Raw genomic sequence first — 14,068 nt, forward strand, 5'->3', positions numbered from 1 at the left:
TAACACAAGTAAACACAAAATGCAGTTTTTAAATGAAGGTTGTTATTATTAAGGGAAAACAAAATCCAAACCTGGCCCTGTGTGAAAAAGTGTTTGCCCCACCTGTTAAAACATAACTGTGGTTTATCACACCTGAGTTCAGTTTCTCTAGCCACACCCAGGCCTGATTACTGCCACATCTGTTCTCAATCAAGAAATCACTGAAATAGGACCTGCCTGACAAAGTGAAGTAGACCAAAAGATCTTCAAAAGCTAGACATTATGCCGAGATCCAAAGAAATTCAGGAACAAATGAGAAAGAAAGTAATTGAGATCTGTCAGTCTGGAAAAGGTTATAAAGCCATTTCTAAAGCTTTGGGACTCCAGAGAACCACAGTGAGAGCCATTACCCACAAATGGCGAAAACATGGAACAGTGGTGAACCTTCCCAGGAGTGGCCGGCTGACCAAAATTACCCCAAGAGCGCAGCAACGACTCATCCAAGAGGTCACAAAAGACCCCACAACAACATCCAAAGAACTGCAGGCCTCACTTGCCTCAGTTAAGGTCAGTGTTCATGACTCCACCATAAGAAAGAGCCCGGGCAAAAATGGCCTGCATGGCAGAGTTCCAAGACGAAAACCACTGCTGAGCAAAAAGAACATTAAGGCTTGTCTCATTTTTGCCAGAAAACATCTTGATGATCCCCAAGACTTTTGGGAAAATACTCTGTGGACTGACGAGACAAAAGTTGAACTTTTTGGAAGGTGTGTGTACCAACAGTAAAATATGGTGGTGGTAGTGTGATGGTCTGGGGCTGTTTTGCTGCTTCAGGACCTGGAAGACTTGCTTTGATAAATGGAACCATGAATTCTGCTGTCTACCAAAAAATCCTGAAGGAGAATGTCCGGCCATCTGTTCGTGACCTCAAGCTGAAGCGAACTTGGGTTTTGCAGCAGGACAATGATCCAAAACACACCAGCGAGTCCACCTCTGAATGGCAGAAGAAAAACAAAATGAAGACTTTGGAGTGGCCTAGTCAAAGTCCTGACCTGAATCCTATTGAGATGCTGTGGCATGACCTTAAAAAGGCAGTTCATGCTCGAAAACCCTCCAATGTGGCTGAATTACAACAATTCTGCAAAGATAAGTGGGCCAAAATTCCTCCACAGCGCTGTAAAAGACTCATTGCAAGTTATCGCAAACGCTTGATTGCAGTTGTTGCTGCTAAGGGTGGCCCAACCTTTTTCACACAGGGCCATGTAGGTTTGGATTTTGTTTTCCCTTAATAATAACAACCTTCATTTAAAAACTGCATTTTGTGTTTACTTGTGTTATCTTTGTCTAATATTTAAACTTGTTTGATCTGAAACATTTAAGTGTGACAAACATGCAAAAAAATAAGAAATCAGGAGGGGGCAAACACTTTTTCACACCACTGTGTGTGTGTGTGTGTGTGTGTGTGTGTGTGTGTGTGTGTGTGTGTGTGTGTGTGTGTGTGTATTTTTACACTACAGTCTTCAAAGACAAAGGACAACTGGCTCTAACAAGGACAGAAAGAGATGTGGAAGGCTAGATGTACAACTAAACAAGAGGATAAGTACATCAGAGAACTCTTTGTAGTAGTGTAAGAAGTTCTGAATTTAAAAAAAAAAATTGTAATAATTTTTTTCATGTTATTAATGACTTGACTATACACTGTAATCAGTTTCAAAAACTGCAATTAATCGTGATTAACTATGAAAAATCATGCAATTAACCGAGATTAAATATTTTAATCATTTTGTGCAGAACATTTTATACTTTACACAATCACTGCTTCATTCACCAGGTGTGAATTTAATTAGAAATTTTTCTATGGGTCTGTAAAAAATCCTCCGAATGACAAGCATGTATGAATATAACAAGGTTCACTGTGTTACCAGTATTGTGGAGTGCAAAATAAGGAGACCTCAACTGCACTCAACTTGGACAGTTCCCAATTAAGTGCAGGTCTGCTCTGCTCCCAAAATTGATCAGCCTGTTCACACAGTAAAATCGGAAAGATTAGGTCGAAATTTCTTTAGCAAAAGTCGGTATATGCTTATCGAAATTTAAAACACTGCCCCCAGTGACCAAAGCGTTAAGTGTTGTAGGGCGTATAGCCATTTATGTCCTGGAGAGGTCACCAAAAGCTAGTCCCCAACTTAAACCTAACCATCAGTGGAGTAAAAATTAAATGTTAGGGGGAAAAGTGCAACCTTTGAATCATGCTCGTTACTGTTTGAGTGAACGCAATTACTTCCTGGTTTCAACCTGGATATGAACCCCCCTAGGTCTCTCATGCTGCTGACGCATCGTGCTGCTGGTTGAGCCACGTGGGAAGGTAAACACTCTGAAACCAATGCAAAAATGTCTGGTGGGAAATGCTGCATCTCAGTGAGTCGGCATACTTTTGGAAACAGCATGCCGACTTCCTGTGTGATCATGCTGAATTGATAATGGTGACAGCAATGCCACACAACGTGGTGCAGCCGTGACTGCCTTGGGTATTAGTGAGGAAAAGGAAACCTGGATGGCGAGACAATAAATTGACAGTTTTCATGCATGGCAGCAAGTCATTGCTGCATTTGTTTTTTTCTTCACTCCCTCTGATTTTAATTTATACAGTTGTCTGCACAATCATGCCACCACTTTTTGCATAAGTCTGTCTCCTTAATGCTCTTAGCGCTCTACAATTTCTCCAGAGCACTCGTAAATTTACAGCCATTTATTATTATGTTATTTTTCAGTCTACTTAGGTTTACGATGCTTTTGGGAAAAGTATTCCAGACCTTCAAATCGTGATAATTCCTCTCTAGCTAATTTGGTTCTTCAAATGCATGCGTAGATTTGGTAGCTATGGATTGAGTTGTCTCAGATAATTGCACATTCTAGTGTTTTTTGAAAAGAGTAAATTAATTGATACTTGAAACCATGATTAGCAATGCAGCGATTTGTTGCCGACACAACAGACCAAATGTCATGATGTCATAAACTTTAGTAAAAATATGGCTATAATATAAATAATATGCATTTGTATATTTCTGTATAAATTAACTTGTACAGATATTTAGCAAGAGCCAACAACATTAAAAGCCCAGACTAAAGTAATTTTAAAGGAAACACCACCAAAGTGGGCAAAATAAAGAGAAAAGTTGTGAATAAATTACTGTATATTAGGGCTGGATAATAGGAGGATGTCATCGGATATTGATGATGTCTTACAAAGATCCCGATGCTGATTGCGAACAGACGATGATTGACAATATTGGGAAATATTGGCAAAACCATGGATCTGGTAAGTCGGCAAATATATTAAACAGTGGCCAGAGTGTGAAACTAGCACCCGGCATACGCAAAATGCGACAAGGCTGAATCCAGTTCGCAAGCTCCTCATCCAAATACAGGTATTTCATGCGCTGGTAATTTTTCTCATCTACCCACAACAGGCGACTTCTCAGAGTGACACATGATAAAAAAATGCTTTTAGTCACAAAGATGCACTTGAAGAAACACACTTTATTTTATTTTTAAGAACAGAAAAAAAAAAAAAAAAGCCGTCACTGCTCGTGTCTAATTCGCTGTTTGTGCAGAGGCATGCAGCACAAGCCTGTCATGTGGAATACACGCATGTTGGCATGCAGCGCAAGCCTGTCTTGTGGAACAAGCGCATGTAAAGAGTTTTCACTCTTTTTTCTCTGCTTCATTCGTTTGAAAACTGTTTGCAAGAATAGTTCCATCTATGAGAATGCTGCAAATTATCTCTGATCATCTCGGGAGGTGCTGTGAGTTTAGTTCGCTTTATTTCCACATGGTTGGGATGCATTGTGAAAGCAACTCTGCAGGTTCAGTAATATATATCTTTGTATTAAAGAAATAATGACATTCTGTATTATTTTCTTTAGGCAGCATTAACTGTATTACCAAAACGCAATACAAACACAAATTCGATAAGAACACATATTTGGCAGCATTATTTTGGGAACACAAGGAAATTTATTAGGCTTATTTAATTTGATTATTATTATCTTTACATTTATGATTGTCTTTAGTTCTTAATCTGTAGGCTATTTGTAATTTTCCACCTGGTGTCATTGACGTATGCTTGTGTGATTGCAAATGGAGCTGTTGTAGACAGTAAATGTTTAAATAAGGTGGTTAAATAAGATTTTTTGATCACTCGTTATTCGTTATTTAAAGTGCAATTTGAATTTAGAAATGTCTTTTGTTTATGTTTTTCATGTTTCAATAAATAAATACATTTTTTAAGGCAAAATCAATAAAGCAAAAAAAATTCACCAACCGTCGGCAGGGGAGTTGACGATGTTATCAGATATCGCAATGTTTTTTTATTGATTAAAAAAAAAAAAAAAGATTATTGATAAAATAATTTGCACATATCGCCCAGCCCTACTGTATATGCGTAACTGCTAACATTTTTTAAATCGCATTATGCCTTTGTATTGATATGTGCTTATGCATACTGTTGACACCATTAGAGGGCAGTATAATATAACAGGCAGAGCTAGTAACCAGTCAGGTGATAAGATGACTGGTGGAAATAAAGACATTCTGACCAGAGTACTTGGTTTTTGAGCTTTGTCAATACATGGTACCAAGAGAAATCACAATAGAAAAAGAAAAGGAAAGAAAAGAAAAACGAAGATGAATTACGTCCGTGCACCAGACGAGTTAAAGTTGATGGGTAATGTCAATGAGAACTGGAAAGCTTTCAAACAAAGATTCAAGCTTTATGTACTCACTATCGGGCTGGAAGACAATGACCGACGGAAAATAGCATTGCTGCTAACAGTGGCAGGTCGCAGCGCACTGGATGTATATACCATGTTTGTCTTCACAGAAGAAGAAAAAGACAAGTATGAGGCAGTGATAGCAAAGTTTGAACAATACTGCACACCAAGGAAAATTAGACCTACGAAAGGAATAGACTTCGGAAAGAGTCAGAATCGATTGAACAAAATGTCACAGATTTAAGATTGAAAAGTCAGTCGTGCAACTTTGGGACACTATGTGATTCCCTGATTCGAAATCAAATAGTAATTGGAGTACAAGACAAAAGAGTGAGGATGCAATTATTGAAAGAGACTGACCTCATACTAGAAAAGGCAGTTAAAATTTGCCAAGTGTCAGAAAGCACAAAGGCACAATTAAAGACTCTTAGTGATGAGAAAGAGACCACAGAGGTGGACGCAGTGCGGCGTGCCAAAGAGTGGGCGACATCAAGGATGAAAAAGCCGAAGCCAAGTCAAGTGAGCTGGGGCTGCGGAAGGTGTGGCCACACGCACGCACCAAAACAGTGCCCAGCTTTTGGAAAAGACTGCAGGAAATGTGGAGGAAAGAATCATTTTGCTAAATGCTGTTTCTCCAAGAAAAAAGCTAGTGCAGCTAGTGGAAAAGCTAAGCGACAGCGAGGATGAAGAGGCACCAATCTTTGTGGACTCAGTTGAAGAAAGACAGAGCGTTCCAGAGGACAAGTGGATAGCACGCATGGATGTGAACGGCACAGATGTCTCACTAAAACTGGACACAGGGGCGCAGGTAAACATCCTGCCCATGAAAGACTTTCAAAGACTAAGAAGAAAGCTCAAGGTACGTGACAAAAAGTTAATTCTGAGGACATATGATAACAAGCCCATACCCACAAAGGAAGTGTGTAGAGTTGGCCTGTCTTGTAATGGAAAAGTTGGATGATCTTTTTGTACTTGTTGAGGGAAATAAACAAACTATACTGGGGCTGAAAACCTGCTTACGGCTAGGTCTAATAAAAAGAGTCCATGTCATTAATAAAGAGAAAGTGATATCTCATGGAAAAATAAAAGAGAATAAGGAGGCCACTCCAAAGGGAGCTACACATAGTGACTGGGTTAAAGAATACAAGGAGGTGTTCAGAGGAATAGGCCGCTTACCAGGCGAATATAAGATAAAGCTGAAGGAAAATGCAGAACCAGTCATTCACTTGGCAAGAAAGGTGCCAGTTGCAATAAAAAAGAGATTGAGAGAGAAACTAGATTCTGTAATAAAGGAAGGAGTCATCAGGAAGATAGTAGAGCCTACAGAATGTGTCTCCCTGGTCATATTAGAGAAACCCGTTGGAGATCTGAGACTGGTATAGATCCAAAAGACTTAAACAAAGGGATCCTATGCGAGCACTATAGACTACAGCTGTCAGTGTTAGATTGAGTTCTGCTAAAAGGCACAAAGATTGTCATACCTACCTCCATGTTGTGGCTAGAGCATGAGGGACACTTGGGGATAGAAAAATATGAAATACGTACATGAGATGTACTATACTGGCCGTGCATGTACAGAGACATTGTGTCATTGGTGCAGCGTTGTGAGATTTGCCAACGCCACAGATACCAGCAACCCAAAGAGCCAATGAAACCATATGACAAACCAAAGGAACCATGGAGGAAGGTTGGAATGGACCTGTTTCAGCTGAAAGACAAAGACTACTTGTGACTCATGGACTATCATTCCAATTACCCAGAATTTGTGCTGTTGTCAGGCACAACAACAGAACAAGTAATCGCACACACAAAAGCAATATTCGCACGTCATGGGATTCCAATGACTGTAATAAGCGACAATGGACCGCAATTCAGAAGTCAGTGCTTTAAAGACTTTTCAAAAAATTATGGGTTTGAGCATATAACATCAAGTCCTCTTTACCCACAAACCAATGGATTAGCGTGAAAAGGAGTGCAAATCATGAAACGCCTTCTGAAGAAAGCCACAGAAACCGGGGAAGATCCATACCTGGGTATTCTCAACTACAGGGCATCGCCAATGGAGAATGAGTCTTTCACCAGTGGAAATGCTCATGAATCGGAAACTACGGACAAGACAATGGCAATTCCTAAGCAAAGTGAACAACCAGAAATGACAGACATACATACGTTACCAGAGACTGTTAAAGACAAGGATGATGGCGTAGCACAGGTAGAACGTACTAAGAGACAAATAGTGAGACCAAAAATACTGACTGAAGAAATGTGAAAGTGTATAGGGGTATACAGACTTAAGATGGAGAATGATTTTAGTTAAAGTTGGAAATATCTGTGGAAATCATTACTTTGGAAAGATAAAGAGGAAATTTATTTTGAATTACCTTATAAGAAAGGGCCGATACTTAAGTTATTATGTAACAACAACTTTAAGTTCAGAATTTTGGCAAGCAGTTTCTTTATTTAAAAACAAAACAAAAGGGAGATGTAATGATATGTGCTTATGCATACTGTTGACACCACTAGAGGGCAGTATAATATAACAGGACAGAGTTAGTAACCAGTCATGTGATAAGATGACAGGTGGAAATAAAAACATTCTGACCAGAGTACTTGGTGTGTGAGCTTCATCAATACAAGCTTGAATTTTCATTTTCAACTGTTTATTTTTTCATAGATGTTAATCCTGCTTAGATGATTGTGAGAGGGTTAATGTTTTCTTTAAATGTCTGTGTTGTTATGTGGTTGAGAAACAATGAAAATATTTCTATTTATGTAAGGGGGCTATGTGTGTGTGTGTGTGTGTGTGTGTGTTTTGGCATTTCTTGAGCTGTAAAGGGCGCAAAGAACCATAGCCAATGCAGACTTTCGGCATTGTAGTTAATACACAGATAAAAAATGTATCAAATACGAGACTCATACAAATGTATAAGGTACATTTCTCGATATCTAAAATTTGAATTATTATGTTTATTATTTTAATTGTGTATTATTTATATCAAATTATCTTTATTTGGGAGCCTTTTTTCAGCAAATATTGATGTGTGATTAATTGAGAATAATTTGATTAACTGATCATCACGCACGTTATGTAATTAATTCGATCAAAAACTTTAAGTGATTGACAACCCTTGTATTTATTATTTGCCATGACAAAGTAGATGAAACATGCGAACTGCCAGACACATTATCGGAGGTGAGCTTCCCTCCTTCCAGGAAATATATACAAGGCGGTGTGTGAAAAAAGCTCGGAGGATCATCAGAGACTCCAGCCACCCGAGCCATGGGCTGTTCTCACTGCTACCATCAGGTAGGCGGTATCGCAGCATCAGGACCCGCACCAGCCGACTCCATGACAGCTTCTTCCCTCAAGCAATCAGACTTTTGAACTCTTGATCTCCCACGATCAAATACATCAGCACTGCACTTTATTACCCTTACTCTTATATCTCATACCTTTCTGTCATAAATTATATTATTATTATGTTATATTCTCTCTTAACAACTGACTATCAACCGACAGCCTGAATGTCAATACAGTACAATACTGTACATTCTATATATATATATATATATATATATATATATATATATATATATATATATATATTTTTAAATATTTTTATTTTTTATTTTTATTGAATAATGTGTATCTATATAGTGCGTATTGTATACTGTACAGTGTATGTTATTATTTGTATATTGTTGAGTGTAATTATGTGTACAACAGATGTTTAAATTGTGTTGTGTTAATTTGATGTTATTGTAAATTGGTATATGTCTCATCACTGTCACGACTGCTATGTTGATCGGAACTGCACCCAAGAATTTCACACACCATTACACTTGTGTATATGGCTGTGTGACAATAAAGTGATTTGATTTGATTTTGAAAAAAAAAAAAATATTCTATAAGTTGTCAAATTTAGTTATAGTGAGTGTAAATGCTGGTATCAGGCTGAAATAAATACTAATTAAGCTGATTATGGTCCACTATTTATATTAATTTATTTCCTTATTTGCCATTCTGTATTTTGTGCAATGAGAGCTACTTTTACCTGTGATCAGTGTTGGTGTTCCAAACAGTGGACACACAAAAGATACACTATTAGCCATGCAATGTATGTCACAAAAACAGATTGAATAGTTAAAATGATATAATTCACTCCTGTTATCAGCTGTTTAATCTCTTCATCTTTTATTTTTATTATTTTTTTAAATGTAATTAACTTTTTTTTTTTTTTGACAGCCCAAGCATATAAAAAAATAAATAAATGACAATATATTAATGTATAGTTTGCTATAAGAATCCTTTGTTTAAGGAACGTTGGGCAGACAGCACCGATGTTCTAAACCGCACTAGCAAGGGACAGTTCACCCAAAAATGTCAATTAACTCATCATTTGCTCACCCTCATGCCATCCCAGACTTTCTTTCATCTGCTGAACTCAAATGAAGATTTTTAGAAGATTATTTCAGCTCTGTTTCATACAATGCAAATCAATGGTGACCAGAGCTTTGAAGCTTCAAAAATCACATAAACGTAACCCATAAGACTCCAGTGGTTTGAAGCGATCCAATCGATTTTGTATGAGAACAGACTAAAAAGTAACTCCTTTTTCACTATAAATCTTGATCTATACTCAAGCTTGAAATCATGATTGTGCCTAGAGACTGCAATGGCAAGATGGACACCATAAAATGACTTAAATATTGATCTGTTTCTCACCCACACCTATCATATCACTTCTGAAGACATGGATTAAACCACTGGAGTTGTCTGGATTACTTTTATGATGCATTTATGTGCTTTTTGGAGCTTAGAAGTGCTGATCACCATTAATTTGCATTTTATGGACCTACAGAGCTGAAATATTTTTCTAAAAACCTTTATTTGTGTTCTGCAGAAGAAAGAAAGTCATACACATCTGGGATGGCATGAGGGTGAGTAAATGATGAGAGAATTTTCATTTTTGGGCGAACTGTCCCTTTAAATGGATATTTTAACATAATTAAATTATTCATATTAAAACATACATATACTCTATAATGGTAATGAGAAGTCTGCATCATTTTTATTACATCAATTGCCGTTAGCAGCACATTCTTAACTTACTAAAACTACAGGAACATTCTGGTACATTTCTAGTTGTTTCTGTAAGGGGTATATTTAATAGTCTCATGCTCTTGTTTACTTTTATTAAAAATGATTTCAAAGATGTAAGTACCTCACACACTGAATTGATCATGAAGTAACTATTTTCACTCTTGTCCAGTAAGTGGCGGTAATGCACTAAAAGGTGGTTTGCCAACCGTCATTAAACTTCAGAAGAAGGAAAAGCTTTGAACGCATTGTGCTTGTTTTCTTGCTTATTACAAACTGCACGAACTTCGTATTAAAGTAAACGAAAATGCCGCAGCTGTTCTCCTCATCATAAACGCGTTTCCAAACAATCAGTGTGACACATTGTTGTAAAGATGGAGTTTATTAAAGAAGAGAATGAAGACATCAGTATTACACAATCATGCAGAATAAAAAGTGAAGAGACGGAGGAACAAATAGGTTGGTGTTTGTTTTTGAATCTTCATAAAGACTGCTGAGGAACATGAAGTTTAAAGGAATATTCTGGGTTCAGTTCAAGTTAAACTCAATCAACAGCATTTGTAGCATAATGTTCATTACCACAAACATTTTATTAGACTCTTCCCTCCTTTTAAAAAAAATTAATAAAAATAAAGTATAAATCTGGGTAACACTTACAATGGAAGTGAATGCGGCCAATTTTTGGAGGGTTTAAACAGAAATGTGAAGTTAATAATTTTATAAAAGTTCTTACATTAATTCTTCTGTTAAAACTCATGTATTATTTGAGCTGTAAAGTTGTTTAAATCGTTATTTTTACAGTCGTTTTAGGATTTTAGCTTTTGTTGACATTACATTGTCATGGCAATGAAGATGTAAAATTGGCTATAACTTTACACAGAAAAGGTTAGTAAATTATTTTATCACACTAAAATCATGTTAACACACATGTTGTCAATGTTTAGTGGCTACTTTTAAAACAATAGTATTTTAACATTCAAAAATTGTCCCCATTCACTTCCACTGTAACCTCAATTTTTGATTTTTTTAAAGAAAAAGATCAAAAATAAATTTTGGTGGTAATGAACATCACGCCAGAATTGCTGTTGATTGAGTTTAACTTGTATTGAACCTGGAATATTCCTTTAAGTACTTAATTTGTGCAATCATAAACAATTTAAAGCAGGGCTACAATTCATTGTGGGTCATTGAAAAATAAGGTTTTCCGAGTCATAAAAAATTTGAAAGGAAGGCTAAAAAATATATATGAATGTGTGTGCAAGTATATATATATATACAATGGCGGCCAAAAGTTTGGAATAATGTACAGGTTTTGCTTTTTCGGAAGGAAATTGGTACTTTAAGGGTGTGTTCACACTTTGTAGTTCGGTTCTCTTGGTTCACGTGGTCCGGACCAAAAAAGAAAATGATACATTTAGTCCTGGTTCGCTTAGCGTTCACACTGGCATTTTTAAATCCGAACCTAAAGATACAAAACAAAAGGCATAAGGATAATATCACAACCTGATTGGACAGCTTTTATGATGTAATATTTTGTGACAGAACTTGCCGAACATCCAAAACAATGCTGACTGCTGGGCTAAATGCGCTCGTTGATATGGTGGTGTTTTTACCAGCTGAGAACAAGCAAAGAGCAAATAAAATGTGTAAAGGAGTCAAAACAGCGCCAGGAATTCCTCCGTTGCACACACAAACGAAGATATGCTGCAAGGAGACGGCGGTTCCGATGCCTGTACCGAACTGTAATGGGTAACATAGCTCCTATGATGAGAAGAGTCAGGTATGCTTAAGGTCAGTATTAAAGGCAAATTACTATCTGTTTTTGGTCCGTTTAGACGTCTTTGGTCCATGCTGCTTTCATATATCAATCGAACCGCACCAGAGTTCATTTGGAAGCAGACCGAGACCCACTTTTCAGGGGGTCTCTGTCCGCTTGTTTGGTGCGCACCAAGGTTCGGATGGCAGCGTTCACACTTGTTTAAATGAACCGCACTTACAGAGCAATCGCACTAGAGGTTGTTTTAATCTAACCAAACCTGCCAAGTGTGAACACACCCTAATTCACCAAAGTGGCATTCAACTGATCACAAAGTATAGTCAGGACATTACTGATGTAAAAAAACAGCACCATCACTATTTGAAAAAAGTCATTTTTGATCAAATCTAGACAGGCCCCATTTCTTCAACACCTTAATCTTGAGTAATCATGCTAAATTGCTAATTTGGTACTAGAAAATCACTTGCCATTATATCAAAGTTGAAAACTATTTGGTTCATTAAATGAAGTTTAAAGGTGCTATATGTAAGATTGACAACAAGCGTTTGAAATGGGTACTGCAGTCCAAATTCAAAATATTGGAGAGTTGTATGCCCCGCCCCAGACTCGAAGCTCATGCGGGTTGCCAGAATGTTGACACTTAAATTAGCCAACTCAGCATCCGTTTTAAGCTGTCTCCATCTTACAAAGGCATCTCCAATAGGGTGACCATATGTCCACTGTTTCGGACCTTAAAAAAGCGCCCCGGCCGGGATTTCTAAATTTGCGAAAATGTCTGGGATTCGGCTTTAGTTGCATTATGATGTGCATCTGGCCTAATACTTCATTGTGTATGCCCGCGTATTTGCATTGCTTTAACCCCTCTTTGTAAGTCCCGCCTTCTCGCACACCAATTGGTCGATTTATAAGAGGCTTGCAGCAATTATTGGCCAAATTCCTGCCTGTCAATCTCTCCGCGAACGCGCGAAGCGCTGTTGTGTTCGGCATCAAACAGTTGCTTGACAGTAGAAGCAAATGACAGCTGAGTGGAAACAATGTCCAAACGAAAGTGCAAATGTACAGAAGATTTGCACAAAAAATCCCCATGCTTTCATCCAGGTCGAGATCCGTGGGAAGCAGAATGTATGACATGTAAAGCTGGCACTTATGTGTCAGTTGCTAATAAAGATGCAAGTGATTTAGAAGCACACATTAGCTCTGTGAAGCAAAAAGGGTCAGCAAAAGGTGAAAGTTCATCAGGTAAATTATCAGACTACTTTTTGCGACCAGGTAAATTTGTTATCACATTGCTTCATTTTGCATGGCCATTCAAAATAATAGTAATAGTAAATGAAGGTACACTCATGGCATCAAATATTTTATTTTAGTACATGGACATTCAAAAGAATGTTGGAAATTTGTATTTATTTATATACATGTATGTTATGCTAATAGAGTGTCTTTTTCACTGTATTAATGTTTGCATTCATAGTAACACTGTTTTGAACGCTATTATTCCACCCCACCCCGGCGAAAAAAAAGGTGTCCTCTTTTTGGAAAACCAGAATATGGTCACCCTAATCTCCAATATTTATCCTTGTTTTACTACGCCTCTGGTCATGGTGGTTTTTAGATGGATGGCGAGGCTTTTTATGTCGGGTGGAATCTGTTATCTCTGATCCAGTTCGTTTGCTGTCTTCCATGGCTGCAGCACGCAGTGTTGTTTACCTGCAAAATCTGGCAACCCGGTGGTGTCGAAATACTATTGGTGAGTGGGCAGTGGGCTGGATCACACAGGCCAAAACATAAACAGAAATTCTGGCCTGGAATGGAAACTTTAATGTAGAATACAGGTGCATCTCAATAAATTAGAATGTCGTGGAAAAGTTCATTTATTTCAGTAATTCAACTCAAATTGTGAAACTTGTGTATTAAATAAATTCAATGCACACAGACTGAAGTAGTTTAAGTCTTTTGTTCTTTTAATTGTGATGATTTTGGTTCACATTTAACAAAAACCCACCAATTCACTATCTCAAAAAATTAGAATATGGTGACATGCCAATCAGCTAATCAACTCAAAACACCTGCAAAGGTTTCCTGAGCCTTCAAAATGGTCTCTCAGTTTGGTTCACTAGGCTACACAATCATGGGGAAGACTGCTGATCTGACAGTTGTCCAGAAGACAATCATTGACACCCTTCACAAGGAGGGTAAGCCACAAACATTCATTGCCAAATAAGCTGGCTGTTCACAGAGTGCTGTATCCAAGCATGTTAACAGAAAGTTGAGTGGAAGGAAAAAGTGTGGAAGAAAAAGATGCACAACCAACCGAGAGAACCGCAGCCTTATGATTGTCAAGCAAAATCGATTCAAGAATTTGGGTGAACTTCACAAGGAATGGACCGAGGCTGGGGTCAAGGCATCAAGAGCCACCACACACAGACGTGTCAAGGAATT

The 14,068-nt window shown here is 37.7% G+C and overlaps 1 protein-coding gene across 2 annotated transcripts in view; it reads left to right on the forward strand.

The window, feature by feature from the left end:
• The window catches only part of LOC127440767 (gastrula zinc finger protein XlCGF57.1-like), a 75,224-nt gene that overhangs the window by 18,672 nt on the left and 42,484 nt on the right, over nt 1-14,068 (forward strand). Inside the window, exons 1-2 of one of the 2 annotated variants that reach the window (XM_051697620.1) lie at nt 10,084-10,311; nt 13,242-13,376. The exons of the other annotated variant lie outside the window; for it this stretch is intronic. Of the exons in view, the coding sequence (XP_051553580.1) occupies nt 10,227-10,311; nt 13,242-13,376 (220 nt within the window). The 5' untranslated portion in view covers nt 10,084-10,226. Of the gene's footprint in view, nt 1-10,083; nt 10,312-13,241; nt 13,377-14,068 lie in introns of those variants that run through there. 2 annotated transcript variants of the gene reach the window in all.

Source organism: Myxocyprinus asiaticus, chromosome 5 (genome assembly GCF_019703515.2).
Source record: "Myxocyprinus asiaticus isolate MX2 ecotype Aquarium Trade chromosome 5, UBuf_Myxa_2, whole genome shotgun sequence".
In the NCBI taxonomy this organism is placed as follows: Eukaryota; Metazoa; Chordata; class Actinopteri; order Cypriniformes; family Catostomidae; genus Myxocyprinus; species Myxocyprinus asiaticus.